Source organism: Lonchura striata, chromosome Z (assembly GCF_046129695.1).
Source record: "Lonchura striata isolate bLonStr1 chromosome Z, bLonStr1.mat, whole genome shotgun sequence".
Lineage (NCBI taxonomy): Eukaryota > Metazoa > Chordata > Aves > Passeriformes > Estrildidae > Lonchura > Lonchura striata.
Genome location: NC_134642.1, coordinates 1,807,857 through 1,835,502, shown reverse-complemented (window position 1 = coordinate 1,835,502; position 27,646 = coordinate 1,807,857). Strand labels below are relative to the sequence as shown.

General features: G+C 48.3%; 1 protein-coding gene across 2 annotated transcripts; it reads right to left on the bottom strand.

The window, feature by feature from the left end:
- Nucleotides 1-534: 534 nt before the first annotated feature.
- SMAD7 (SMAD family member 7) lies at nucleotides 535-27,646 on the bottom strand. Of its 2 annotated transcripts, none has more exons than XM_021535539.3 (4): nucleotides 27,051-27,646; nucleotides 26,088-26,141; nucleotides 21,012-21,086; nucleotides 535-2,472 (listed from the first exon to the last, which is right to left on the bottom strand). In XM_021535539.3, the coding sequence occupies exons 1-4, from the start codon at nucleotides 27,559-27,561 to the stop codon at nucleotides 1,934-1,936; spliced, it is 1,179 nt and encodes a 392-aa protein (XP_021391214.1). In that variant the 5' UTR covers nucleotides 27,562-27,646; the 3' UTR covers nucleotides 535-1,933. The 2 variants fall into 2 exon arrangements, with proteins under 2 accessions (XP_021391214.1, XP_021391215.1); XM_021535540.3 differs by having other exon boundaries at nucleotides 21,012-21,083.

Here is a 27,646-nt window from a genome sequence, read left to right as displayed (position 1 = left end):
GGGGCAAAAGGAGCAGCCACCTTTATTTCCACAGGCATGGGAGATGTGAAGGGTAGGATATAGCCAAGGAAAACCCAAGGACTGTCTTCCTTCTGGTATTTCCCTCCTCAGCTGCTGGCACAGGCTGCCTGTGGCCCAGCAAAGAGCACAAGCTTGGCCCAGTATTTGTGAGACAGGGACAGGGTCAAACAGGAGCTGTGTCCCCAGCACTGGGGTTCTTTCAGGCTGGAATCAGGAGAAATAGGAACAGCAAAAGCAACCCAGTGGATTTTGGGCAGCCAGTCCCTTCAGCCTTGGAGGGCTGATGGGGTGCATCCAAAATGGGCAGCTGAGAGCTGTGGGCACCAAACCAGGCCAGCGAAGCCCAAGGTTCAGGATGATCCCAGCCCAGATGTTACCCACCCAGGAGAGGCCCCACTCAGGGCTGGGGTGGGTCCTGTGGGTGCTCCCACCACTGACCCCACGCACACCCACTCAGAGCAGCACCTCTCCAGTCTCCCTCATCTACACCACCAAAAAAGCCACTTGGCACAGTTTGGGATCAAGTGTACATTTTTATTTTTTAATGGAACATAGACTCCTTTAGAAAAAGAAACATTCAGCTGGATGATAACACCCATAGAAAAAACACCAATCTTGTGTTCTCTTTTTTTTTTTCTTTTAATTTGGCATTTGTTATCTGCATTTATATTAAAGCAAAGTGCATCTTTCTTACTTTTTTCTCGTTTATACACATTGCACAATACATAAATAATGATGCTTATAAAACGTCTTTATATTTACAAGTAATAATATATTTATATATAACATAAAATACATTTTTTTTCTTTAATAAATCTCAGGTTTTTTTAAGGAGTCCTTTCTTTTGTGTGGGTGTTTTTCCAAAGCACTACAATGCTAAAGTTCCAAGAAGAATGCTCTCTTGTTCAATTAAACCTTTATATTTAGAAAAATAGCTTATGTTAAGGTCTAAACATGCTCATTGAGCTAAGAACAGTGTAAAAGTATCATACTCGTGTATGAATTCAAGAAGAAATGAAAGCACAACTGCATTTCCAGATAAGATGGTACCTGGATAACCTGATCTAAGCAGGTTACGACACACCGACTGTTGTGAACACTTTTTCTCTTGTTTTTTCCCACTTGTTTTTCTTTAGTTTTCATTAATTTTTTTTTTTTTTTTTTTTTAGGTTTAGAATTCTGTCACTTCGCATCTCAGCTCAAACGATCAAACACGGGCCATGCCCGGAGTCCCTCCACTGTTGTTTTCTCCCTCTTACATCAATCCACGATCATAAAAAACATAGAAAAAGCAGTGGAACAACAAACACAGTGACAAGACATGAACCCAGCAACAAGAGAAACACAAAAGGTCGGTAAAAGACCTGTCTGGGAAGGTTTTGCACCATCCTTCGGCGGCAACGCGGGGTTCAGCACTGCTGGGGAAGGGGTCTCGGTGTCACCGTCACTGGGAAGGTGGTGCGTACAAAAATACAGTCATCTCCTTGTGTTGTCCAAGGGAAGGAGCTGTAACATAGAGCTAGTGGCTTTCAAATCCATCGATCCCCATTGAATAATCCTTTTTGAGAGGCGTGAAGTAATTATCTCATGTGATCTATCCCCACTGCACCCTTCTCTCGCCCTTCTGAGAGTTATTGGTCATTCACACTTTTAAAAAATACATATATTTATCAAAATACCCCAAAGGCAAAAACAACAAAAAAAACCCACAAACAAACAAACAACAACAACAACAAAAAATATCTTTCATAAGCTATTTCTCAAAACGAAGAAGGGTGAACAAAACAAAACAAAACAAAAAAAAAAAAAAAAAAAAACCAAAAAAAAAAAAAGTCTGCATGAAAAGCAAGCACTCAGAAGGAAGTAATAGCAGCAAAGTAGTATAGAAGTCATGAGTTCACTCTGTCTTGAGTCATCGGTTGTTGAAAATGACCTCCAACCAGCAGGGGCAACTGCTGATGAACTGTCTCGTGTAGCACTGGCCCCAGCCTTTCACAAAGCTGATCTGCACGGTAAATCCTGTCCATGGCTGCTGCGTGAACTCGTGGTCGTTGGGTCTCTGCAAGGTGTACGCCTTCTCGTAGTCAAAAGCCTTGATGGAAAACCCTGGAAACACTTTGTGGACCAGCAACGTCCTGGAGTCGGGGTTGTCCAGTGTGGCCGACTTGATGAAGATGGGGTAACTGCTGCGGTTGTACACCCACACGCCGTCCACTTCCTTGGTGAGCTGGATGCCGTAGCCGATCTTGCTGCGCACCTTCTGCACCAGCTGGCTTTTGTTGTCTGAGTTGAGCTGTCCGAGGCAGAAACCATTCCCCTGAGGTAGATCATAGAAGATATCCAGGGAGGGCTCTTGGACAGAGTACAGCCGACCCACACGTGTCTTCTCTTCCCAGTATGCCACCACACACCAGTGTGACCTATCCCCTGGCTCCTGAAGAACTTGAGAATCTGCAGAACAACAGGGGGGGGAAAAAAGGAGAGATTTAGCATCAAGAGAATCAATACAAACCAAAACCGACACAGAACCGGCAGAACCTTGCCTGCCCTCATCTACACAATCCTCTCCACGAATACATCAATGCCCACAGGGCATCCACTATTTAAAAAAAAAAATATTTCCAGGTTTGGGGCACTCCTGTGTCGTTTCAGTGCCTAGTTTTGGTTAGATTTACAGGTCCTGAATGACGTAGTCAGTGACAATGGCACAGCCACCCTCATCCAAACCAACTCCAGGACCGCCTCCGGTGCCAACAGGAGAGGTTTGGTTGCTTGTGCAACCAAACACCTGAACCCCCTGATTTGCACCTCCTGAATGATGGACTTAGTTCCATAAATGACAATGTAATGTGCACAGAAAAAAAATTTAAAAATTAGATGCTGCTAGGAAAATGATATTGAAAGTCAGCCCATGGAACTAGAGGGGACGAGAACTTGACTGCCCTGGTGTGTGGGGCTTTTCCCTGCCTGCAGGGCCTGGGTGATGGACAGTATGAGATGCCACCCTAACCTATGGAGAACACCAAAAGACAGAGGGAACCAAAAAAATCTCACAAAGGTTAACAAAAAACAGCGTAAAAACTTGCAAAAAAAAAAGTAGGAATTCATTCGTGCGGCCCTTCTCTCAACTCCCTTTCCCATAATTACCCCATGCAGCATAGCAATGATGTAGGAGGAAAAAGCAAGGCAGAAGGAGGGGTAAAAATGTGAGAAAGCCCCTTTTCCTGATGGAGGATCCCAAGCAGCTTGGCACTGGCTTGGCGGGTAATTCCTTCCAGCCTCAGTAGGCATGTTAAGACCTGGGAACTATTCATCTCTATAATAGTATTTAAAAAAAAAATCAAGTTGGGAATGCAAGTTAGTGAGCACTACCAAAATAATCCCCTGAACTATGAGAGAAACTACTGGAGCTTGGATGGTGGGTGACCCAGCAACCAAAAACTCTTCCTGCAACCCCCCCCAACCCCTCCCTCCCCAGGGCAACATGCTGGCTGCCTGCTCTCTCTGTTTTTTGCTACTGATAAGCCCGTTTTCCCCAGTTTTTTTTCCCATCTCATTCAAGCCTTGCGCTGTGCTTTTAAGAGAGGAGAGAAAAGAAAAAAAAAAAAAAAAAAAAGCCCAGCCACACACTTTTAATTTCCTCATTTCTATGCCAGCGAGGAAAATATTTCTCCAGTTGCTGGAGGCAGCTACTAAAAATGGGCCTGACTGTGGATGTCTCAAAATAGGGACCCTGATTCCCAGGTTCAACCAGGGATGGGGGTTCTGGTCATGCTGGGGTACTCCCTGGGACAGCATCTGTCAAGGTGCACCCCAGTTTGTCCTCCCACTCCCTTTTTTGGTGCCTCACAAGACTCTGCTGTGGGGAACTTTATGTCCTGCTGAAACCTGGGGCTGAGGAGGGGCAGGAGGGGCAGTTTGGTTACTTCCTCCCCACTAGCACAGATGGGGTGCCATCCATGCAAAAGTGCATCCAGAGGGGCAAGAAACACCCCCAGGATGGAGTTTCTACCACCTGCCTGGGAGAGAGGAGAATCTGGGAGGGTTACTTGTGGATCCAGGGGAAAGATGCTCCTCAATCCAAAGGGGATCTCTGTTGACAACCCACAACCTCCCTCCTCACTGTCATCCTGCCAGTGATGTTCAGAGCCTTTTTGGTTTTGTTTTACAGCAGCTGGGGGAATTTTGGAGCCATTGGACCCCTGCTGAAATTCCTACAGGTTTTTATTGATTTGAACATAAAACCATCCCTTTCAGGAGGTGGCAAGGGGGAAAAAAAGGACTTTTTCACCTGGCATTTGTGCTTGCATTAGTGAAGACCATGCAACAACTAGTTCACTGCTGCTTACAGAGAGCTATTCAATTGCTAGAGCATTTAGGGAAAAGAAAAAAAAACCAAAAACCTACCAATAATTAAAATTTAAAAAAAAAAGAAAAAATAGAAAACTGCCTTGGTGATGAATCAACGGACCTTTATGGAGGGCTGGAAGTTCATGAATGAATCCCACTAGGTTTCTGAATGACATGGGGTGACCAGACCTCAAGGACGAATCTTAGGTAATCTGGGATGTTTGAGTGTTTTTTAAGGAGCTGATGCCAGCACACAGTATAAATATGCCAGAGCCTCTTCCGTTTGCGGGCTTCAGCTGTTGACTGCATGTCTAGTCAAAAATCCATGAGAATATAAGGGCTCAGCTCGGATAAACAGGCTCAGGCCTCCCTGCCAGCCACCACCAAAGCTGCTTTTTGCAGTTGTTGGGACCCCAGAGGAGCCCCCTGGCTCCCACCCACCTCCCTGGTTCTGGCATCCACCAGGAAAAGGGGAGGGAAAAGCCAGTGGCATCACTCCGACAGCAAAGGAGATGGCAGGAGAGAAGGAAAAAGTGACTCAAGAGATGCTTCCTACAGTGACAGACTTTTTTTTTTCGCCAAAAGGCTTTTTTTGGTGGCAATAATCATGGATCTGGGCAAATGAAGCAAACAGAAGTATTATGCCCAAAAACACCCTGCTGGGTTCACCCTGTGTAACCTGGGGTCGTGGCAGGCACCCACCACCCAACTCCCATCTCTGCCTGCTGCAAACTCACACAAAAACCCAGATCCCAGGAAAACCCATAGCTGCCACATCCTCCTCAACACATCCTCGTGTGCGACAGCCCATAGACGGCTGCAAACCCTTTGGGATCCCTGTTTTGAGTTAAAAGCATGGTTTTTACGAGCTCCTCGGTGCAAACACATCCCTTTCTAAACGCCTGGAAAACTCCCAGCAAACTGGGAACGTTCCCATGTCCCAGCAAACAATGATAATGTTTAATGCTATAAACATCTGCGCTATTATTTCAGTATTAAGGATCCCTCCATTTGCTGCTATCACTGGGTTATTAGGATTTTCTATGGTTTCCATTACAGCCTGCCTTGAGGCTCCAGCAGGCTCCCCTCAGCGTGTTGTGCAAGCTCATAGTGAAAAAATAATAGTATAGGAACAACTGAAAATAAAGTGAGTTTGCCCTCAGGAATTTAGAGAATTAGTTGTATTGATCACTCATAGTCAGGTCCACAGAGAACAGCCATTCACATTAGCTCCTCACAGAGGGAAGAAATCAAGGCAATATCCCAAAGCCCCTGGAGTAACCTCTTCTGTAATTTTGGTGTAGATGGTTCGTCACCAGTGACGCCCCAGCACAGCCAAATTACACCATATCCCATTCCCACTGGAAAACTCTTTACTTTTTTCCATGTTTTTTTACACCTTCCTGGATTTTTCTCAGGGGCTGCCCCAGTTTTGCCAGTGCATCCATTGTCCATAAAAGCATCATCCCAGCTAAAGCTCAACTCACCAATCAGCACAGGAGGCTATGAGGGTCCCCTGCACTTGCCTTGACCTGCAAAACCATAAAGTCCCACCTGAACTTTCTCAATAACAGCCCACAGTCAGGATTTCTCCACACTGGGGGTGCACACGCTGTCTGTGGGCTCGGAGCATGGTCCTGCTCCTGCTGAAAATGCTTCATCCATACGGAAATCCAACAGGATGGGATACCGAATCAATAACTCCATAAAAATCTCACAGCTGCAGAAACAGCAGTGGGTATGGGACACTCACACCACATAAACACCCAAATTCTTCAAGTCCCACACTTGGTTCTTCCAAGCTATGGCAGAAGGACTCACACCTCCCCTCGCATGGAAGTGACAGGAAATTTCTGGTGTGGTTCTTCTCTGTGTCACATGGTGAGTTTTAATTTGATGAAAGCATGTCATCCATACTTTTTTCTTCCAAGCTCCAGCAGTTTTATTAGGAGTTTGGGAGGAAAAAGTTCTCTATTTTTAATTCACAGAGAACCAAAGCATTTTAGAAAAATTGAATTAAAAATAATAATAATAAATTAAAACAACACAGCTCCTGTACTGGGGTTGTTTTAGATCCCTGCTGTCCTTCTGATCTCAGCCTTGTCCCAGTGCCAGGTTCATGAATGTAAAGGGGAGCTAGGCTGGGGATCTTTGAGTTTTGTTCTGTTTTTTTTAGCTAAAGTTTTTCCTGTAGTCAACCAACCTTGAAAGAAAAGAGCAAGTTTAGCACACAGTGAGCTATCTGACCACCAGGATTGCTCCCAGCTGACCATATCAAGGGCTGTCAAAATTATCACCAGTATCTGTGACAACCCAAAGATGAAAATAGGAATAAAATGGCCTTACTGATAAGGATTTTAAATGGCTGTAATAGGATCTTTTGTCAATGACATCAAGTTTAGAGGCAAATTAAACTGTCCAAATGTAGAAGTATTCAGAACTCTGTATGTACACTTTTTGTAATATATATACATATACATTTATTTTTCCAAAAAGCATTTTTGGTCTGGAGCATGTTCTCATGCTCTTCCTAAAGTTTTCACCATCTCACCCCCTCCTCTCCCTCATTCTTGGGTCTGGATTTCCCATCAGCCCTGGCACAATGTTCACCATGGTAGCATTAACACTGATCTGCTAACAAAAGTCTCACTTTCAAAAAGGGTTTGGTTGGAAGGGACCTTAAAGACCCTTTTGTTCCACCCCCTGCCATGGGCAGGGACAACTTCCACCAGACCTGGTTGCACCAAGACCCGTCCAGTCTGGCCTTGGACACTTCCAGGGATCCAGGGGCAGCCACAGCTGCTCTGGGCACCCTGTGCCAGGGCCTGCCCACCCTCCCAGCCAGCAATTCCTAATTCCCAATCTCCCATCTGTGCCTGCCCTCTGGCAGTGGGAGCCATTCCCTGTGTGCTGTCCCTGCCTGCCTTGTCTCCAGTCCCTGTGCAGCTCTCCTGGAGCCCCTTGAGGCCCTGGCAGGGGCTCTGAGCTCTCCCTGGAGCTTCTCTTGTGCAGGGGAACAGCCCCAGCTCTGCCAGGCTGGCTCCAGAGCAGAGGGGCTCCAGCCTGGCAGCAGCTCCGTGGCCTCCTCTGGGCTGGCTCCAGCAGCTCCACGTCCTTGTGCTGCTGGGAATCTCAAAGACCTGGAGAGAACCCTGCCTGGCTTTCCAGGAGACAGCTTTCAGCTGGGAAAGAAGTGCCATGGGCACTGCCAAGGAGCAGATGAGCACACACAGTCCTTGCTCCTTTATCCACCAGCGCACATGGAGGGTATTTGTGCTTAAAAAAAAATTGTCTGGACTGGTGTCAGCACAACGTGTCTGGCTGGGGCCAGGGCTGAGACCAAGCTCAGCACGTCTCGCGCCCGATAATCTCTCCTGGCTGACCTTAAGTGGCATTTGTGTGTCCGGGACAGTGCCATGACCCTCATCTTCTCCTACTCTTGGAGGTGCAAGAGATGGAGACACAAAACCTAGAGGTTTTAATGGGGTTTAAAATGCTCTTCTGGAGGGTCCTCAGGACTTCTCCAGCTGCAGTTTTGTCCCCCCGGTTACTGGCAGGTGCTAATTTTGTAGGATCTCAGAAAAAACAACCCTGTGACCCCTTACTTGAGAAGAGAAAGGCATTACATCAAGGTGAGGAGAACACAGAGCATAGTGTGCTCATCAAAAAAAAGAAAAATGGGCACCCAAAAGGGTAATCCCTCTTCCTTTCTGGTCTCTCAAGTGACTTACAGGGTGGAAGAATGAACAAAAAAAACCAAAAAACAAACAAACCAAATAAAAAAAAAAATAATAAAAAAAAAAAGAACAAAACAAAGAAAATTTCTAAAAGCCAGATTTCCAGGTACATTCAGCAAAAGCAAAGCAAAAAAAAAATGTCCAAATTAAAGGATAAATCCACATTAAAGGATCTATCCTGCTGCAGAAAAGGGGCTTTGTGCCTTTAACAAAGTTTGTGGGCAGCATGGAAACTCCACCCATAGCAGTGTTTGCCCCAAACCTTTTGTACCTCCCAGCACACATGGGCTAGACAGCTTCACCTCCATCAGGAGCCCCTGCTTTTGATGGCTGGGACGGTTTCTGAAAGCCTAATTTCAAGCATGTTCCTGTGCTAAGCTTGCAGAAGAAATAAAGCCTCACCTTCTGCAGGGATGGCACCACCTGGGGGGCCTGGGGGGTCCCTCCACCTCCCCAGCAGAAGAGCCCCAAGAGCTGAGACAGTCCATCACATCAACACCTACTTAGGGAGCCTTTAATCTGCGGATTATTGACATGATAGACCATAACATCTCTTCAGGAGCCATTACAGCCCATCGTGTCAGTAGGTACTTACACAGTCCTTAATCCGTGGATTGACAGGCTAGACCATAAATTTGTGTCTATGTCTAATTAGATGGCTGTTATTGCTCAGCATATACGGTAGTCATGCTGGCTAAGAGCCTTAAGATTACTTTTTTAATTTATTAGCAAGTTGTCCAATCAATCACTCAAATGGCTCCTTGTTCCTTGCAAAATCAGTCAACCTTGCACGAAAATAAATGTTAAGTTTCACCACAAGATTTCAATTTGCTGATGTTTACTAAGATTGAGCCTGATGAGGTCAAGCAGGATGAAATATGGCAGAAGCCATCAGGGGAAGGAGTCTCATATTTCCCCATTTTCCTTGGGCTTTGGTTCAGGTTTGTATTAATGGTGACCTGAAGGTTTGGGAGGGCTTTGCTCAGTCCCCAGGTAACCCAACCCAAAATTGCCATCACCTTCCACACGGCTGAGAACCCCCTTGTGAAATTAGGGCAAAAATGAGGTCAGGTGAGACGGTGGGTAGAGATGTTTCACCCCTGAGGACATCCCCTCTGGTTCCCACCCCTGCTCAGTGGTGCCCTGAGTCAGCCTTCCCCCAGCCTGGGACTCAGCGCTGACCTTTTCTGAGGGTTAATTCAGCAAAAACATAAAAGTGAGAAGGAAAGAAGGAAAGAAGGAAAGAAGGAAAGAAGGAAAGAAGGAAAGAAGGAAAGAAGGAAAGAAGGAAAGAAGGAAAGAAGGAAAGAAAAAGAGAAGGAAAGAAAAAGAGAAGGAAAGACGGAAGGAAGGAAATAAAGAAAGAAAGAGAGAAGCCCTGCAAGCATCTTGCTGCAGACCTTCAGAGGCTCAAGAGCAAACACCACTATGGCAGATGCCAAGTCTGAACCAGGAGTAATGTCCAAAAATATTTTAAAAATACATTAAAAAATATGGGGTGATGCATGCCCCCTGCATTTACAGGACGGCAGAGAAAGAACCCAAGTGAAACTGCCGAGTTCATGGAGTCCACCAAACCAGAAATTTGATTCATAAACATCCTATTAGTCACTGCTACTGTCTAATTACAGTGATTAATCAATTACCACGGCTAAAAATGACTCTAGAAGAGAAGAACCCTTTTCTTGTGACCATTCTCCTTAAAAGCCAAGCAAGGCTGGAGCTACAAGGTGGTGGGGTAGGGGGGGAAAATATGCAGGCACACACCAAAAATGCCTGTCTGCCTGTCTCCAGTGGTTAGAGGAGCCAGCTGACTCCAGTTTCCTCCATACCAGGCTTCAGGCCTCATCAGCCATGCAAATTATAGAGTACCGTGCTGTCTGAAGGCCGAATTTCGACTCAGCTCAGAGAAAAGCCTTAGAGGAAGGGTGGGGATGAAGAAGCCAGCCAAATCCATTCATAATATTTACAGTAAATGGGCCTCTTTGCTGTTGTTTAGTATACAGTCAGCCTAATTATTTTTGAAGTTTTAATTTAAAGAACCTTCTTTATCTGCCTCTCCTTCTGCACCCCTCAAAGGTGTGGGAAAACTTTTCCCTTGTTTCAAAAAAGCAGTAGGACGGGAATCCCTTCCCCAAGCTCCAACTCGACAGTTGGGTGGGACAAAGGGATGCTGCAAGAGGTGAGACCCTTCCAGAGTAGCCCTGACAACAAAATCCACGGGGTTTTTAACACTCCCAGGCCATCCAGAGTCACAAGGGCATGCAGATCCATGTGGAAACCTCCCAGAAATCCTATTTTTGCTGCATGTGCTGGTGGGGGCTTGCTGGCTCAGGAGGTGGTGCAGGTGCTCCACTGCCCTGTGCACTCTCCAACCTTCTCCCCTTCCTTGAGGCAACCCGAAACAATCTCACTTTTGTAACAAATCAGCCAAGATTGTCTGGAAAACACAGCCCAGCGCTCATGAGATGCTGCCCTGGGAGCTCCAGGTGAGTCAGGGCTGGTACCAGCCCCAGCTCTCAGAGAGGAGCAGCCACCTCCATGCTTCAGCCTTGGCTACCAGGACACACCTCTTCCCCACCCAAACCCAACCCAGATCCCAACCAGAAACCTTCTGAGAAAGAGAAACCAGCACACAAAGGGCTCCTGACTTACTGCGATGCAAATCAGACCCGAGGATGAGCTTGCCAAGAATCTCTGGCTGTGCTGGAGGCTCCTGTGGCAGCTTCCTGCCCATCACCCTTCTGGGATAAATCACACCACAGATGCTGAAGCCACCAGAGGCCAAAGGGCCGTGCTAGCCATGGGGTAACAGCCCCCCTCAATGCAGTCACCCAGCTGGGGTTTAGAGGATGACCTTAAAAAGATTTTGCAATGAAAAATAAAGCTTCACTGTTGCAAGGCAGAAAAGGTCATCCAGCACCCACGGATACAGCCCCCAGGAAAGCCACAGCTCTCCACTGACAACAGGTAGCCATGTGGGTTACACATTAAATACCTTGTTAAAACCTTAATAAAAACTGAAGTAGAGCAGTTCAGGATTTCCAAATGGATACCTAATACACAGATGTGTGTTAGGATTTTTTCCCCCCCAACAACTACATTACACACACACACACACACACACACAACGCAGCATCACTGCTGTTCTTATTCCAATACTGAAGAAAAAAAAATTACCCTCTCCCTCAGCACACTGACCCAGAATTCTCCCCTAAAGACTGAAAACAGACATAAATAGATGTTTCTCCCCACACCAAAAAAAAAAAAAAAAAAAAAAGCCCACTTCTCCTAGCAACTTTTCCCAGAGCAGCATCTCCCTCGCAGGGATGTAAACCCATGGAAAAAGCAGAGTAGGAACAAAAGTCCTTTTCACGTTCATCGTGCCCCGCTCCGTAACAATTATGAAAACTGTTTAGCTGGGCTGGCATTTGGAGCATTTACTGCATTCCTGCCAATAAATTCCAGTCCCGGATCCGATGGAAAAGGCTCTTTCCCTCCCCTTTCCCCTCCCTCCCTTGCCTTCATTCCTCCTGGCTTTCTTTACAACCTAATACCCTGTCGACGCGGGGCCAGGGCCTACTTAGGGGGAAAAAAAAACACCCAGCGCCAGACTGGAGACAGCAGGCAGACTGAAAAAGTTAATCATTACTTCTGTCTGCCTTCATAATCTAATCACGCCTATTCCTAAGAGCAGGCGGCGGAGCACGCCGAACATGGAATATATACATCCCAGGGTCACCGCCCAGCGATGGACGGACGGACACACGGACAGCACCAGCCCCGGCCCGGGCAGGGGGCAATCAAGGGATGGACAGACAGGATGGATGGCGTTGGGAAGGAGTTCACAAGCCTGGCCATGCACACACACCCCTCCCCTCGCCTCTCACTTTGCTCTGGATTAATAACGCACAGCAATTATAGAGAATATTATATTCATTAAGTAATTAACCCTCCCGGCGCTCCGGCGGAGCTGGCACCCCCTTCTTGCAGACAGAGGCCAGCAGAGGTTTGCCCTGGGCTATAAAACGGGGCTGGTTGTCAGCTCACAGGTTAAAAAAAAGCCCCAAAACTCCTTGTGGCTCATCTCACCCCACTTCTGGTGGCAGCAGCAGAGCCATGTCCCACCATGTCACCCATGACTAGGGTGGCATCACATCACCAACACCCAGCAGCATCATCCCATGGGGACAATGCTCAGGGGATTTGGGGTGTCACCAACACCCAGCAGCATCCTCCCGTGGGGAAAAAACTCTGGGGATTCGGGGTGTCACCAACACCCAGCAGCATCCTCACGTGGGAACTGGGCATCATCAGGATGCAGCAGCATCCTCTCATGGGGCTGAAACCCAAGGGATTTGGGCATCACTAAAACCCAGGAGCATCCTCACATGGGGATAAAGCCCAGGGAATCTGGGGCTTGGCAAGCACCACACCAGCTTCTCCAGAACATAACTGCAGTGCAACACTCAGGTGAGCCAAGGCTTCATGCTCTTGACACCCAGGATACATTTTCCACACTTGGCTGTGACAAAGAACAGTAAAACTACAGGTCTCTGCTTATGATTTATGGGTTTGTTCCTTATCATGAGCTAAAAAGCCTCAGACTGGCTTCCAAAGAAAATGAATTCATCAGTTCAAATGCAGTGATGTAACTTCAGGCTCCCAGCTCCTTTTCCAAATAAAACTCCTGTTACTTGATTCCTGCTTGAAGAATGATTTTATGGAGTTATTGACTCCATCCGCTCTGCCTGGGAAGGTGCTGCCAGAGCCCAGCCACGAGGTCACTGACACCCTCATCCCATGGCTTAATTTCTTGACTATTTTGCCATTTTCCCTGGTTTTCTACTCAAAACCTCACCTTGCACACCGATGTGCAAACAGACGCTCAGCTCTGGTATTATTCTGCATTACCCACCACAGTGGGGGCTTCTCAGCAGTGACACCTGGTAATTTTTATCAGCCATAAATTTGATCCATAGCCTTCATCACCAAAAATCACTGGATCCACAGCCAGCCTCACCACTTGCAAAAGTGACAGATGTCTGATTTTCCACCACCTTCCTAACAGCTGAGTTTGTCCACCACAAAGTCACCTCTTATTGGTGAAGTTTTGGTTTATGTGAACAAAATATCTTTAACTTGTGTAAGTATTATATAGAATTCTATACAAATATGGAACATATTTAATATTTATATATTTATATATATAAACTTAATATTTATATATTTAATATACAATGAATAAATTGAATATATTCAACCTATATATCTATAGAATATATACATCATATGCTGATTATATCTTACATAGTTATATATATATAATATTGAATAAATTATCTCCATACATATTCAACCTATACATAGATTGAATAGATTTGGCTCAATATTTAATCATCTACAGTCTCACTTATTACATACATCTGCAAGATACATATTTGCAGCTAGAGTTAAGAGCCCGAGCAGTACTGAATTATTCCTTTAATGGCAAAATTTGCCTTTCCAAATGGTCAAAGTCAGGGGAGCCAGGACTTCACCCCAAAGCTGGCTCAGCCAAACCCCAGCATCCCAACAGGGGTCCCACTTGATGGCTGAGGGAGGAGGAGGAAGGACCACGGAGCCAGGCACAGGTCACCACACATGGGGAGCATCACCAAGAGCATCACCAGGGCCTCCTGCCACCAGCCCACGGTGCTCCAGCACTGCCAGCACAGCCCAACCAGAGAGGCTGAAGCCAGGAGGTTTTTTTATGTAGTGAGGTTAAAAGGGTAGAGAAGGGCTGAGCCAGCTCTTACAGGGTGGTGTTTTTTTTTTTTTTTCCCTTGCAAGTTAAAACCAAGATAATGACACTGGGTGGGGACCAATTTGAAGGGCTGAGCAGCCAAACCAAAATTAGTCTCCCGGCCAAGAGCTTCCTAGGCCTCACAGTTTGGGGAAGGAAGCTGAGAAAAAGCATGAAAATAAAATAAAAAAAATTCCTCGGGAAGCTGGACCGTCGCGCTCAAGCAAAGGTGACCCTGCTAGTCAAATATTTTTCAACATAATAAAAATAAAATCAAGTACTGGAGCAGCCTCCCTTGGAAAAGCAGGGCCTATGAGACAGTGTTTTTTCCTCCTTTTTGCTCTTTTTCTTTCTTTTCCCTCCCCTGGCACTTTCTTCCCTTTCACTAATAACTATGTTTTCTTGCTTTTTTTTTTTCTTGGCTCTTTCCTCATAAAAGACTGATGTAATTTCCTGTCTTGTCCCAATGTTTCCTGTTAATTAACAGGGTGAAAGTTATCATCATGCATTTAAATGGTAACCCAAAAGAAGGGAGGGAAAAAAAAAAAACGAAAAAAACAGAGGAAAAATAACAAAGAAAAGAAAAAAGAAATGAGAGAGTTTGCTGTCTGTTAGCAAGAACCACATCACATCCCCAGCAGCACAAAATACCCTGGAAAAAGCTCTCTGGAACTGGTGACTTGAGTCTGTGGGCAAAGACCCCCCGAAGGGTGGCAGCAGGTCCGTGCACAGGGGATCCAAGCCCCCACCCTCCCCTGGATGGAGATGGAAAATCCCTGCAATGCTTGCCCAGAAAAGCTCTTTTCTTGCATTAAGAAGGAAAATAAAAGAAGAAGGGAAACAAGGCAGATGGAAAACAGGAAGAAGAAAACAAGTAGAAGAAGAAAACAAGTAAAAGAAGAAAAAGAAGAAAAAAGAAAGAAAACAGAAAAAGGAGAAGAAGAAAGAGAAAATAAAGGAGGAGAAGAGGGAGAAGAAGAAGAAGGAGAAAAATAAGGAGAAGCAGAAGGAGGAAAAAGAGGGAAAACAGGAAAAGAAAATGGAAGGAAAAAGGCAAAAAAAGAAGAGAGAAATAAAATAAAGTAAAATAACTTGTAGAGAAAGAGGTACACAGCAACACCCAAGATGCTGCATTTATTAAAAGAAGTTGAGGAATAGAGGAAGAGAAAAAAAAAAAAAAAAAGAAAACCCAGGGGCTAATCCAAAGACAGCAGGCGGAAATCCTGTGAGCCGCCAAGCTCCTTCCTTTGCCCGCCCTCAGCCCCGTGCAGGATCAGGCTCCTCCGTGCCCTCTGTTCCTCAACAGCAGCCGTGACGCAGCCGGTACCCCGGCGGCACCACGGCCACGCCGCAGCCCCGGCACGCCGACGGCGGGCGAAAACAAAGCGATTTAGGCAAAAAGCGAGGGTGGTTAGAACAGAGACTGTGCCTCAGCGGTTAATAATATCCCAGCACTGAAAATAAACTGGGAAGGAAGCTCCTTTGTGACAGTAGGCAGGCGGCCAGGCTGCGGCGTGGGTCATTCACGCCGGCGGGGGACGGCAGAGGGGTTGGCACCCACCCACCACCCAGCCCGTCACCCTGCTGGAGCACAGCGAGGGCTGGGGACAGGGTCCTTGCACACAGTTTCCTCCTGGACACCCTAAAACGTGCTGCACCCCGTTGTAAGCCAGCAGGGAGGTTTAGGGTGTTGGCCACCGTGGCTGGAAACAGGCATCCCCCCGTGCCCATGGCAGGGAAATGCGTGTGGCTAATGTTACTGGTTCCTTTAGTGTAAGTGATACCCACTGGCAGGCAGCGGGCATGGAAACGATGCAGCCACATCCCTGCCAGCCCGGGGCTGCTCCTCTACGAGTGTTTTTGTCCCATCGAGCTTTAAATGTCCCCAGTGATCAAGTTGCCGGCGCTCATCGGGACAGCCACTGTGAGCGGAGCGCGGTTTGAACCAACACTCAACTTCCAAAATTCACCTTCCTAGCCTCATTCTTCCCTAAAACGTGCCATGTTGTGGGATTAAAACGCAGGTGACCCCATCATGGTCCCCCATCACTGTTTCCACCACCGTCCCCACTATGATGGACTTGCTGATTCTGGGGTCTTCTGCATTTTGTCATCAGCTGTTCCAAAGGCAATCTTTGGCTGGGAAAATCTACTGGCGTCTGGAAAAACGGGTTCAATGAAGCTGTACAGGTATGGATTGAAACCATCTAATGGGGGCAGCACCTCTGCTATCATTTCTTCTATAAAACACATTGTACAAGAGTATCTAGGAAAGGCTCAAGAGGCTCTAGAGCACTTAAAAGAAATTATTAAACGAATTCTATTTGCTTTGGAAGGATTTTAATCGGCGAAACGCCCGGAGCTGGGAGGAGGATCCCAGGGGGTCCCCACAGGGTGAGAACCCCCTTAAAAAAAAAAAAAAAAGACCTCACGAGGCTTGAAGGAACTGGAGCGGGTGGCCAAGCCAAGAGCCCGGGGTCAGTGCCAAGCACCAGCTCCCTCCTCCCAGTCGGCCACGGTCAGATGATGTGCGAGGCGAGCCGGGAGGCTCCTAGTCTGGCAGGCAGCCTGCTCTGCTCCAGAGGCTCCAGTGCTGTCATCCTGGCATTAACCCCTGATAACCTTGTCCTTTCCAGGACGGGACTGTGGTTTTTAGGTAAGCAAGGAGCAAGGGGGTCATGTCTCCCAGTGTGGCTGGGAAGGAAAGGGTGCAACGCCCTGCGATGCTCAAAGCAAATTGAAAAATATTAAAACGACGTAAGCTCAAAAATAAACCAAAAATAAGTGACTTAAAGAAAAAAAAATTCCCAAGCAATTGTTTATCCCTGGGACAAATATACAATCCTAGTTCCACAGGAAGATGTCTCAATTTCAGATTATAATAGGATGCCAATTTGTAAATAAAGGCATTTCACAGGAGGTTATAAACTCCGTAGGGGAGGGAGGTGGAAGTAGGGGGAACGGGAAAACACAGGCAGGGCTCTGGCGGAGAAACAGCACAGGATCCTGTTTACATGGGCAAGGGGAGAGCGACGGGAAGCCTCTTTGGGGGGCAAATATCTCCGGATTTGGACAAGGTGCTTCTTCCCCGTTGAGCAGATACCAGCAGGGATCAGAGGCATAGTGAAACATTCCCGGCCTGTCCGCAATTTTGGAATGAAATGTCAATCATCCAAGAGGTCCCTTAAACCAGACAAGGTCCCACAGCACAGGGAGTCAGAGTAGGGAATGATGCCAATGCTCTTCCAGCCTGGGTAAGTCTTTTCCCTGCGTTTTTGGTGTGGAGCTGGGAGGGAGAAACTGAGTCTGTGCCTGCTACAGAAGAGCCTTGTTGGTTTCCCAGACTCAAGGCTTGCAGAACTTCACCCAGCACACACCAAGCACCATCACTTAACATCCACTGGCTCTTGGAAACCCTGAGGTGCTTCCAGAGTTTGGGCAAATCAGCAGAATTGGGCCAAAATCCAGATAACCTCTCAGGTTTGGTATTTTAGGAACAACCTCAGTGTGGATGTGGCGAGGACACAAGCCAGCTCAACTTGCTCTCCCTCTCTGAGGACAAGCTCTGGACTTCTTGAGAGCTCTGCTTTGCCAGCAGATCCAGCACTGTTCACCCGTCCTGCTGGAGGGCCACCTCCTTACCCACCCTGGGCACCACAACCTTCCACCAGCCGAGAGCCACCAGCCCCACGCCACACATGCGTCAGGACACAGATGTCCAGGGCTGATGGATCACATTCCATGAAGACCCAGCACCAACACCACCAGCTCACTTCTACCCTTGGAGCAGGTCTTCTCCATGGGTCATACAGGAATTTGCTTCCCACCAATCTGATGCCATCAAACCATGCGCCAGACACCTTCAGGCACTCCAAGCGTGGCTTTGCTTGTTTGAAAGAAGTCACAACCAAACACATCTGTTGAGAACAAGTCAGCTCAAAACACAGGAAAACCACCCTCTGTCTCCTACTTACGAGAATTATTTTTATCCCCAATGGGATATTTTTGCTCTTTAACCACGCTGAGGACAGAAAGGATCTGGCTAGTAATACCTGAGCACAGCCATGTCAGTGGGAGCAACCGTGAGCAAGGAGTCCTGACCTACCCACAGGCTGACCACCGATAAAAATAAAGATGATATAAGAAAATAAATAAAGCCAAGAATACAGAAGCGAGAGCCAGTGCCTCAGGGGAAGCGAGGGGTACATCAGCCAGAGAAGGGGATGGCTGGGGAAGAGAGCAGAGGTGGGATGAGAAGGGGACACCAGCATGGTGTGAAGGACTACCCAGGATTGCATTCCTGGGTCATGAAGGAGAACAGAAAGAAGAAGGATGGAGGGAGGGAAAGAGCAGCTCAGAGCGGTTATCACAAGGGGGAAACACTCCCCTTACGTCCCCCCAGCCACACATCTCCAGAGCCTCTGGTATCCATCAGCACAACTGCCTGCAGCCCCAGCAAAGACAGACCCCAGCAGTGGCTGATCTGAGACTTCTCATCAAAGTCTCCTCACAAAGAGCTGCAAGAACACTTGCTTTGAGCCCCTTCAATGCTCCCCTTGCCACCATCCTCTCTTCATGCATTTCCCTGCCGGAGCGACCATGAACCCCAGGGTGGCCTCATTCCCAAATTTTTATTGCTGAGAGTGATCTTCCTTGACAAATCCTGCTCTGTAAGACATCAGAGCAGGTCTACTGATCCTGCTGCTACACCAGCATCCACCACACATCACTAATGACCAAAGGCTGCAGTGCTGCAGGATCCCAACATCAACAACAACCACCTGTGATGTACTTTTTCCTCACACTCCCACTCCAGTTTCCAAATTAGCAAAATAACTACTTTCTTTTTTCCCCTTTTCTTAAGCCATCCTTTCACCAAGGAGCTGCAAATCCAACTCTGTACAGGTCTGGAGGGGAGGAGGGATGCTGGATTCTCCAGCCAGCATCACCCATCCCTATCTGCCCAAACACAGATAAGACCAAGCCAAAGCGCTGGCCATGTACCCTGCCAATAACTCATTAAAGCCCTCTTCAAACACACTCTTCTGCTAACTAAAATATGCAGGAGGGGGTAGGAAAAAAAAAAGAGGAGAAAGTGAGCTTTGGAGGATTGCTCCAAAGTGCGTTTATTTTCCTTTCTTGACTGGGTCTCTCCAGTTGGGAATTTTCAGCACTGCACTTCTGCGCGCGGAAGGGAGATGCCAGTAAATCAGAGCAAATTCAAAACAAATGCTCTTTCATGTGGAGGCATTCGGCTTTGTTTCAGGGCTTGGGTAGCTAACCATATCCCTTCAAGAGTCAACTCTCCTATCAGCTCCTCATTAAACTAAATGGCTACAATTACATTTGGGGAGGAAAAAAGAGTGGTTAATGATCGTAAAAAGGTTCTGTTTCCAGGCTTGGGGAGGGGGGGAACCTTTGATAAGGGAGACAAAAAAAAAAAATCAAATCCAATGAAATAATAGCAATAGAATAAAGTAAGTTTAAAATGTACTTTCACGTGGAAATGTGCTTTCATTTGGGGAAGAAGCTCAATTAAGGAGCTAGGGGGTCCCCTTCCCGCAGCCTTTTGGGAGGCACCAGGAACGAGCCATGTTATTTCCTGCAGCCTAAGCCCCCACCTCCTGCCTTCCCTTCGGGAGCAGAGCTGCCAGACGAGATGTTATCAATAGGCTGAACCTTACAGAAAGCCCCCTTTTAAAAGCGAGTACTTCCTCTGCTTATTTCATGTGGTATCCTGTGGAACTGAACTCTCTCCTCCCCTCTGCAACGGGTGTATTTCAGGAGGAAAAAGGAAAAAAAAAAAAAGATCTAACAACATCCTTATTGTGTTGTTTTGCTTCTTGTCTTTTTTCTTTCTACAGTCCCCCTTTTTTTTTTAATTCCCTGAAGCTATAGGCTCCAATGGCAAAAAAATTTTAAAAAATGCAAATCCTTCTGCCTTTAGAAAAAAAAAAGCCCCAAACAGCAACAAGTTTTCCTGTTCCCTCTCCCTCTTCGTTTGATTAATTCTCATTAGGGCCTTTGAACAAACAATATGCTCCCCTCTCAAATAACAGACAGGGTATATATTACACCCAAAGAAAAACAAACAAGGCTCACTTAAAGACATCACATCCACACCAAACGCAATTCCTGGAGAGAGGCAGGGGCAGATGCACGCGCGCGTGCAGCCGCCGCCGACCTAATTCCGAATTCCAGTTTCAGGGTGATGAATAAATCATAAATCAAGGAGACATCCCCACAAAGGCAAGCACCTTCAAACATCAGCCACTACCTGCAGGTACATGGTTTCAGACACTTTAATCCTGGTAGAGACACTGAGGTGGCTGGTCTGGGGTGGAAGATGAGGTGCTGGCGACATCACACCTTGGAAATGGGGTTGGGAGTTGGACTAGATGACCTTCAAAGGTCCTCTCCAACCCAATCCACTCTTTGTCTCTACACAAACTCCAAGAGGAGTGGAGAAAGTCCCTTACAAGCCTCCATCCTGTAACAGCAACTGGAGGCTGAAGGAGATGGCAAATAGGAAAACAGTGGAAATCACTGGATCTATCAGGAAGGAGTAAAAGCATCACCAGCTCTCCCTACAGCATCCTCTACAAAAACACAGGCCACCTTTCCTCCCCAGGCACCAGGGATGCTGGTGACCTTACCGTGAGCAAAACCTGACCAGGGCTCAGAGCAGGGCTCATCCCAGAGACAAAAGGCCCTCACCACTGAGTCAAGGATATGACACCAAATCCTTCTTTAAGGTACAACTGCACCTGCGCCCATAATCCACACACCTGAATGAATGGTCAACATTGCTTAGCCTTCCCCCGCCTCAGTCCTTTTGCCTCTTCCTGCCTTTGCCCAAAAACGAATGGAGCAAAAGGCTGGAATCCAAAGGAAGTACAGACACATTCAGGGATGGAGAACTTTGTCTGGGATTTCAACACATCCTCTGCACAACAGGTACATGGCTGCTACTGAAATTAAACCCAACTCCCGCTCTGATCACGCCCTTCTCAGTGATCTGCATTCCCAAAACTCCCCCAGCATCACTTCGCCTTTTGTCAACACCCTCAGCCAACACGATCCACGGCCAAGATCAAGGGCAGCAGGAGATGTCTTACCTGAGAGCCCCCCAGGGGCTAGACAATTAGTTCCCCCTGTTTCAGTGGAGGAAGGCACAGAGTCTGGACAATCTGCTGGAGCAGAGGAAGGAAAAAAAAAAAACAAAAGTCAGTATATAGGTGGTTCTTTGCCAGCTCCCAGCATCGCCCCAAGCAGAACACACATTCCAAAGGGCTTAGCAGGAAGCGATTACTAATTGTCCGTGCAGAGACGGTAGTTCATCAAGAAGCATCCACCCTAACTCGTTGTCTCAGTCAAGGCTGCGCTTCATCACCAGCCAGTGCTGATTATAGACTGGCAAAAATTACAGGCTGGCTGCCACCTCTCTGGACAAGTCACCGGCTAAGGAGATCAAGGTTGTCGCCGTTCTGATGCAAGTGAGCTTCCAAAAATGCTTAAATCGTGGCTTTATGCACCCAATTTAGTCAAAACCTGTAAGTCACCAAAATGGGAACAGAAAGGGAAACATCTCATTGCCGCCCTTCTGCAGTGAATAGGTTGATTTTGTGGTGCCCTGCTCAAGTTTCGTCACCACCAGCAGCTGGCAGACCTTATTGCCACCTCCTGGGCAAGGGGACCCAGGCCTCTGTGCACCACCAAAGGGCAGGGTAAGACTGGCTTCTCCTTTAGAGGTTTCTCCTGATGCATGCAGGTGCTGGAGATCAAGATTTGAACCTCTCTATCCCAAGCCTGCTCTTCTAGGTGACAACAGTCAGAAGCCAACACCAATCTCCTGGTCCTACAGAACAACTCCAACTTTTGGTCACTACCATGTGGGACCACAAGCTGAAGAAAAAGCATGAGAAGACCTGTGAAGTTCATGTAGACTTCTGGTCCTGAGAGACTTTGTGTTTCACCAGATTTGGGCTCTCTATGCCCTCATTTTTTCCACATCTGTATCCCAAAGCAAGGACCACCACCAGAAGAGCCAAGAGGAGTTTTCTCCCTACTGATGAAGCACTTCTGCCAGATCCCACCCCTGAAATACCAGTGAATAAGAAATTCCTGTCTGCATAACCTCATTTTATCACAGTAAAGTAAAAGCCTTAACAGGAATATACAGTTTAACAGGATATACTTAATCAAACTGAAAACAATAGGGCAGACAGGAAATAGACTTACTTGTGAAATACTGTATATGATACGCTCTCTAAATGCCTTGTCGTGCTTTCTCTGCTTTAAAGAAATAGAGTTTTTACTTTTTTTAACTCTTTCTAGTCCAGACAGGCGATTTCCCCGCCATTCCCCTGTGATCACTTCAACTGCCTGAGCTACAGATTCTTTCTGAACACAGGCTGGGCCACTCTGCCCTGCCCTGGGCTCCCTGTGCCTGCAGCTACAGCACCCTGAGGAGTTCCCTGCAGATAAGGGCCATAATTGTCTTGCTGCAGAGATCATACATGACCAGGTTCTCTGTTACCACATCAGGCAGAACAGATTCCTATCCAGACTTCAAATACATAACCCTAGCAATGGGGCAATGTGCTATCACACTTCTTCCTCAGTTCCCTTCCCATGTCCCATCACCCAGAAGACAATTCCCCTCACCCATGAATCACCCCAGAATTCCCTTTCCAAAACTCAGGGCTGCTGCAGCTCAACTCTAGACAAACCAGGAGAGTCAGGCGTGGGATGAGCCCAAGGGCAGAACCCTCTCGGGGTCCATGCCCTGTGCGTGGCTGGATTCATTGATGCCCTCGTCCTACCACCCACAGAGCTGCCCGGGGGGCTCTCATTAATCAGGGGCACTGGGGCTCGTTTTACCTTCAGCAAGGTAAAGGTGGAGGATCAGACATCTGTCCGAGCCTGGCACACATCAGTCTCCTCCCAACACTGCCTTCCCACAGCACAAAACCATTGCGGAGACACACAATTATTCCTTGTGGCCACCAGCCCAACCTTGCAAGGTGTCAAATAGCTCCTGGGAGCTGCCAAACCTCCAGCTCCCCTGAAAGCTGACACCACAGGAGGGCATTCGGCCCCACAGCGACATCTCGGCGAGCTTCCTGCACTCTCATACACCAGCAGCACCAAGCCCAGTCACTCCAGAGCACAACGGAGCCACTTGTCCCACTTAAAGCTCAGTCAAAATTCTGCCCAAATTATTTGAGGGTGCTACTATCCGCTTCACATTCAGCACAGCTGGAAGCTCCAGCAGGGATATTAGGAATGCTGAGCACCCACACACCTCCATCATCCATCCCTGCCAACATCCTGTGTGAGGAAGAGGGAAAGTCCTCTCCTTGGTGAAAGTCCTCCCCATCCCTGGAGGTGTCCAAGACCAGGCTGGAGGTGGCTTGCAGCAACCTGGTGTAGTGGAAGGTGTCCCTGTCCAAGGCAGGGGGTTGGAGCGAGATGAGTTTTAAGGTCATTCCAACCCAAACCTTTCTGGGATTCTATGAATGAGCAAGCCAGGCTGACCCACAGCCTTCCCTCAGGTAACTCAGCCATCAAGGGCACATCTTTCTGTTCTATGACAAGTACACAGTTACCAGATCTATCCTACCAACACAGCCTGATGTGGCATTTCATTGCCTGCAGCGGATTCCCAGCTCTTTGTCCAACCCTGCTTTCCTACACCCTGTACTGCAGCCTGCCTCAGCCTCTATCACCTCCAGAAAAACTGATTTAATCCCCATTGGTCAAGGTTTTAAACAAAAAGAGAAGAGAGATTTAGACAAGATTGAAGAGAGAAATGGTTAATGAAGGCAGTGGTGAGGCACTGGCACAGGTTGCCCAGAGAAATGGTAGATCACCCACCCCAGACACATTCAAGGTCAGGCTGGATGGAACTCAGAGCAAACTGGTCTAGTTGTTCCTGCTCATTGCAGGAGGGATGGACTAAATGGTCTTTAGGGTTCCTTCCAACACAATCCTTTTTTTGATTCTGTGATCTGGCAACCTCTGCCAGAGCCCACACCAGTCCAGGGTTATTATCTGCCTGTCTCTCCATATGAAGCACTTACAAGACATAGTGCTAAGCACTTAACTTTTACTACCACTATCATGCTTAATGGAAAAACAGAAGTTTCCTGCTGGATGCACATTCCCAGCTCCACTGGCAGAGCCTAAACACAGGGACTGCTCCCACCCAAGGCCCCAGCTGAGAAGGCGGCTGATGGGCACCAGCCAGGTAAAAAAATCTTCACACCTTCCCACAGTCCTCAACATGCAGCTGGGGAACAGCCACAGGAGATGGCACCGAGGCTGGGATGGGAAACCCTCAGTCCCCCAGCAGAGGAAATGCTGAGAAACCCTGAGCTTGCAAAACCCACCTGCCACCACAGACTTCCAGGCTCCGCTGGTGCCTGTCACAGCCCCATTAGTCAGAGCTCAGCTGCCAAGAGGATTTTTCTTTCAAAAGGGAAAAAAAGGAGGACTTTTTGGTGAGTAACCCAGTCGTTTCTGTGTTTCCGATGGGCAGCGTTAATCACTTCCTATTGGCCGATAGGAATAACTTTTCCTTTCGAAATGGCACATTCATGTTCTGCGGCTTTTCTGTTTACACACATTTTGCTACCTTATGTCAACACTTGCTAATGAATAAATATATCATTCGGCTAACTGAAAATGAGATCCTGGCAGAGGCAGATTGGATGTTTAAATCCTGCAAATAGATTTTATCCTAACATCTTTATAGGAAAGCAAAACCAAGCTTTAACCCTTGTCTCCTCCAGCTCCAAACCCCCTTTGCATCCCATGCCAGGATCATCAATGAGTGCAGAGAAAAGCCATAAAGGCAAAAAAAATAGGAACTTTTGGGGGAGAACTGCAGGGATGCAGCCACAGTTATGCAAAACCCACAAAAAGAACCCAGCAGACCCTCAGAGTCTATTGCAGAACAACACTTCTGCATCCCAGCACATGCTGTGGATGCTGAACCTACTTCCGATGTCCCTCTTGCATTCACCAGCCCTTATCTCCTGGTTTTTTCACAAGTCAAGATAGTTCATGCTTTGCAACCCAATTGTTTGTTAAACAGCTTTCTTTATTTTCACAAGGCAAAAAAAGACTCCTTAGTGTTCCCAAAGAGTTTGCTGAGGGGGAAAACAACAGTCCAGCCTCTGGGGAGCAGTTGGCAGGATGAGACCCCACCACCACACCAGAGCAGCCTCAAGGCTGGGGTTTCTTTTAGCCCTGAGACCCTGCAGAGAGGTGATTTCACAGGCACTGTTCTTTTGGCCAAAAAACCCCAACCAAACACTCTGATGCTTTTCTTCAGAAATATCTGTGTATCTACCCTTGCCACCCTGCAGTGCCGTGCCTCCCCTGTCTGCCACGACCGCGGGACGCGACCGCAGAGACCACCGTGCTCCAGCCCACTCCAGAGCCACTAATCCTCAGGAAGCCAGGAGCTGCTCCTCCCGAGCTCCCCACGTTTCCGACTCTCCCCACCTCTCCTCCTTCTCCCAGCCTCATTTATCTCACACCCAGCGAGCTCGCTGCCAACCAAGAGTTTATGCAGACAACCGCAAAAGAGCTGGTGCCAGCCTCAAATGGGCTTCTCCCCTGGCACCCTGACATTCAATTACAAGCGACAGGCATGCACAGCAGTGCTAAGAAATTTAAATTTTAAAAAGGTTAAAAAAACAACATTTCAAACTCTTTTCCCGGTTTTTTTTTTTTTTTCCAAGATGATGTAGTATTAGGCTTCTATAAAACTTAGAGAGATTTTTAACCAACCAGTCCATCTGTCAAGGTTCACTGGGATTCCCAGGCATCAGGGAGATGCTGTGCTGGATCCCAGCCTAAATCCCTAAAAATTCACCCAGGGGTGAAGAAGCACTGCCATTTCCAACTGGAGCCTATGGTTTTCCTGGCTGATTCAAGCAGCACAGGCCTGCACTGTGCTGCAATCCCTTCTGAAGTTTACTGCCATAGTTTTAAACCCCTACTTTGTGCACAAGGTGGCTTAGACAAATTATATGCTAATTGTTATAGGGGTAGCAGGAGGCACGGCACACAAGCAACCCAAAAGCAAAATGCATGACAAAGGCAGGAGGCTGTTTCCCCGATAAAGGAACTATTTTGCCATTTTTTATCTCTTACACTTGCATTGAAAAAAATCCACTTACCAGTTGGTTTGAGAAAATCCATTGGATATCTGGAGTAGGGTGGAGGGGGAGACTCTGGAATTAGAGAAGTACAGAGAAAATAAAGGCAGAGCCATGAGAAAGAAAAAAAAAAAAAAAGAAAAAAGATAGGAACTTATGATAACAGTGGCATTCTTTTAGCAAAACTGTTTGTCTTAGCTCTGGGGGTTGGAGGCAGGGCAGCGAGGCGGTGATTGCCTTGATATTTAGCTGTCAGATAAACAAAAGGGGCCGTCTGGCGCCAGTCTCCCTGCTATCTGCCGCTCGGGCTGTCTGATCGGGGCCTCCTTGGCTCGGCGGAGCCGCGGCAGCGCCGGGGCCGCCCGGCCCTTAATCCCCCGGCACCGCGCGGGGACGGCGGGGAGGCAGCGCCGGGGCCCCCGGGAGGGGAGGGGGTCCCGGAGGTGGGGGCGTCGCCCCCTCCCCTAAATACAAAATGAAATGCATAAACCACGGCAACTGAAAGATTTTGTGCGTGTTCTGGGTTTTGTTGTTTGTTGTGGGTTGATTTTGGTTTGTTGTTTGTTGGGGTTTTTTTCCCCTCCAGAAGGGGGAAAAAAAAGTTTTGTGGGCCGGGAGGTGAGTGGGGCTGGATCCACGTATTTCTGTATCCCCTCCATACATGCATCCCCTGCATGCCCTCCAACCCCTACATACCTCCAGCCCCTGGATCATCCCTAGCCCCTGCACTCCTGCATCCTCTCCATCCCCTGCACCCCAGCCTCTCCATTCCCCACATCCCTGTATCCCGTCCATCCCTTGCACACCTCCAGCCCCCGCGCCGCTGCACCTCCTCCATCTCTTGCATGCCCTCCAGCCCCTGCACCCCTGAATCCCCTACAACCTCGTGTGACCTCTATTCCCCTATATTCCTACATCCCTCCAAGCCCTACACACCTCTAACCCCTTCAGCCCCCGCATCCGCCGCCATCCCCACCGCCGTACCTAGCTCGCAGAGCCGGCTGAGGTGGTGCGGGTTGCAGCAGACGAGCTCGGAGTGAGCCTTGCCGTAGGATTCACAGCAACATAGCCGCTTCACTTCGGAGCAGTGGCGGAGGTCGGGCCAGCGGAACACCTTGCAGAGCAGCACGGGCAGCGGGTACCAGTGCTGTCCCAGCCGAGAGTCGGCCTTGGCGGGCAGCAGCAGGCAGGGGGTCCGCGCCCCGCCGCGGGACTCCACGGCGTGCAGCAGCCCCTCCAGCTGCCGCTCCTTCAGCCGCTTCAGCACGGCGTGGGTCAGCGCCTTCAGTTCCGCCTCCGCGCCCGCCGCCGCCCGCCCGCCGCGGCCCGCCTTGCCCGGGCAGCACCCGCGCCCCCCGCCCAAGTGCGCCCGGGGCTCGGCCACCGCCGCCGCCGCGCCGGGCTCGCCCGCCGCCGCCTCCTCCTCCTCCTCGCCGCCGGGCGCGCGGCTCCGCCAGAGCCGCCGGACGAGCACCGAGCGTTTGGTCCTGAACATGCGGGACGAGAGGAGGGGCCCCCGGCTACAAAACGGGCATGTCGTCCGCCGAGCATGAAGGGGCCGGCAGGCGGGATGCGGCGGC

Coding starts and splice junctions, on each gene's coding strand:
- SMAD7 (XM_021535539.3), bottom strand. CDS start 27,561: ATGTTCAGGACCAAACGCTCGGTGCTCGTCCGGCGGCTCTGGCGGAGC. Junction 26,142..27,050: donor CAGCCGGCTCTGCGAGCTAG/GTACGGCGGTGG, acceptor CTCTAATTCCAG/AGTCTCCCCCTCCACCCTAC. Junction 21,087..26,087: donor GGATTTTCTCAAACCAACTG/GTAAGTGGATTT, acceptor CCTCTGCTCCAG/CAGATTGTCCAGACTCTGTG.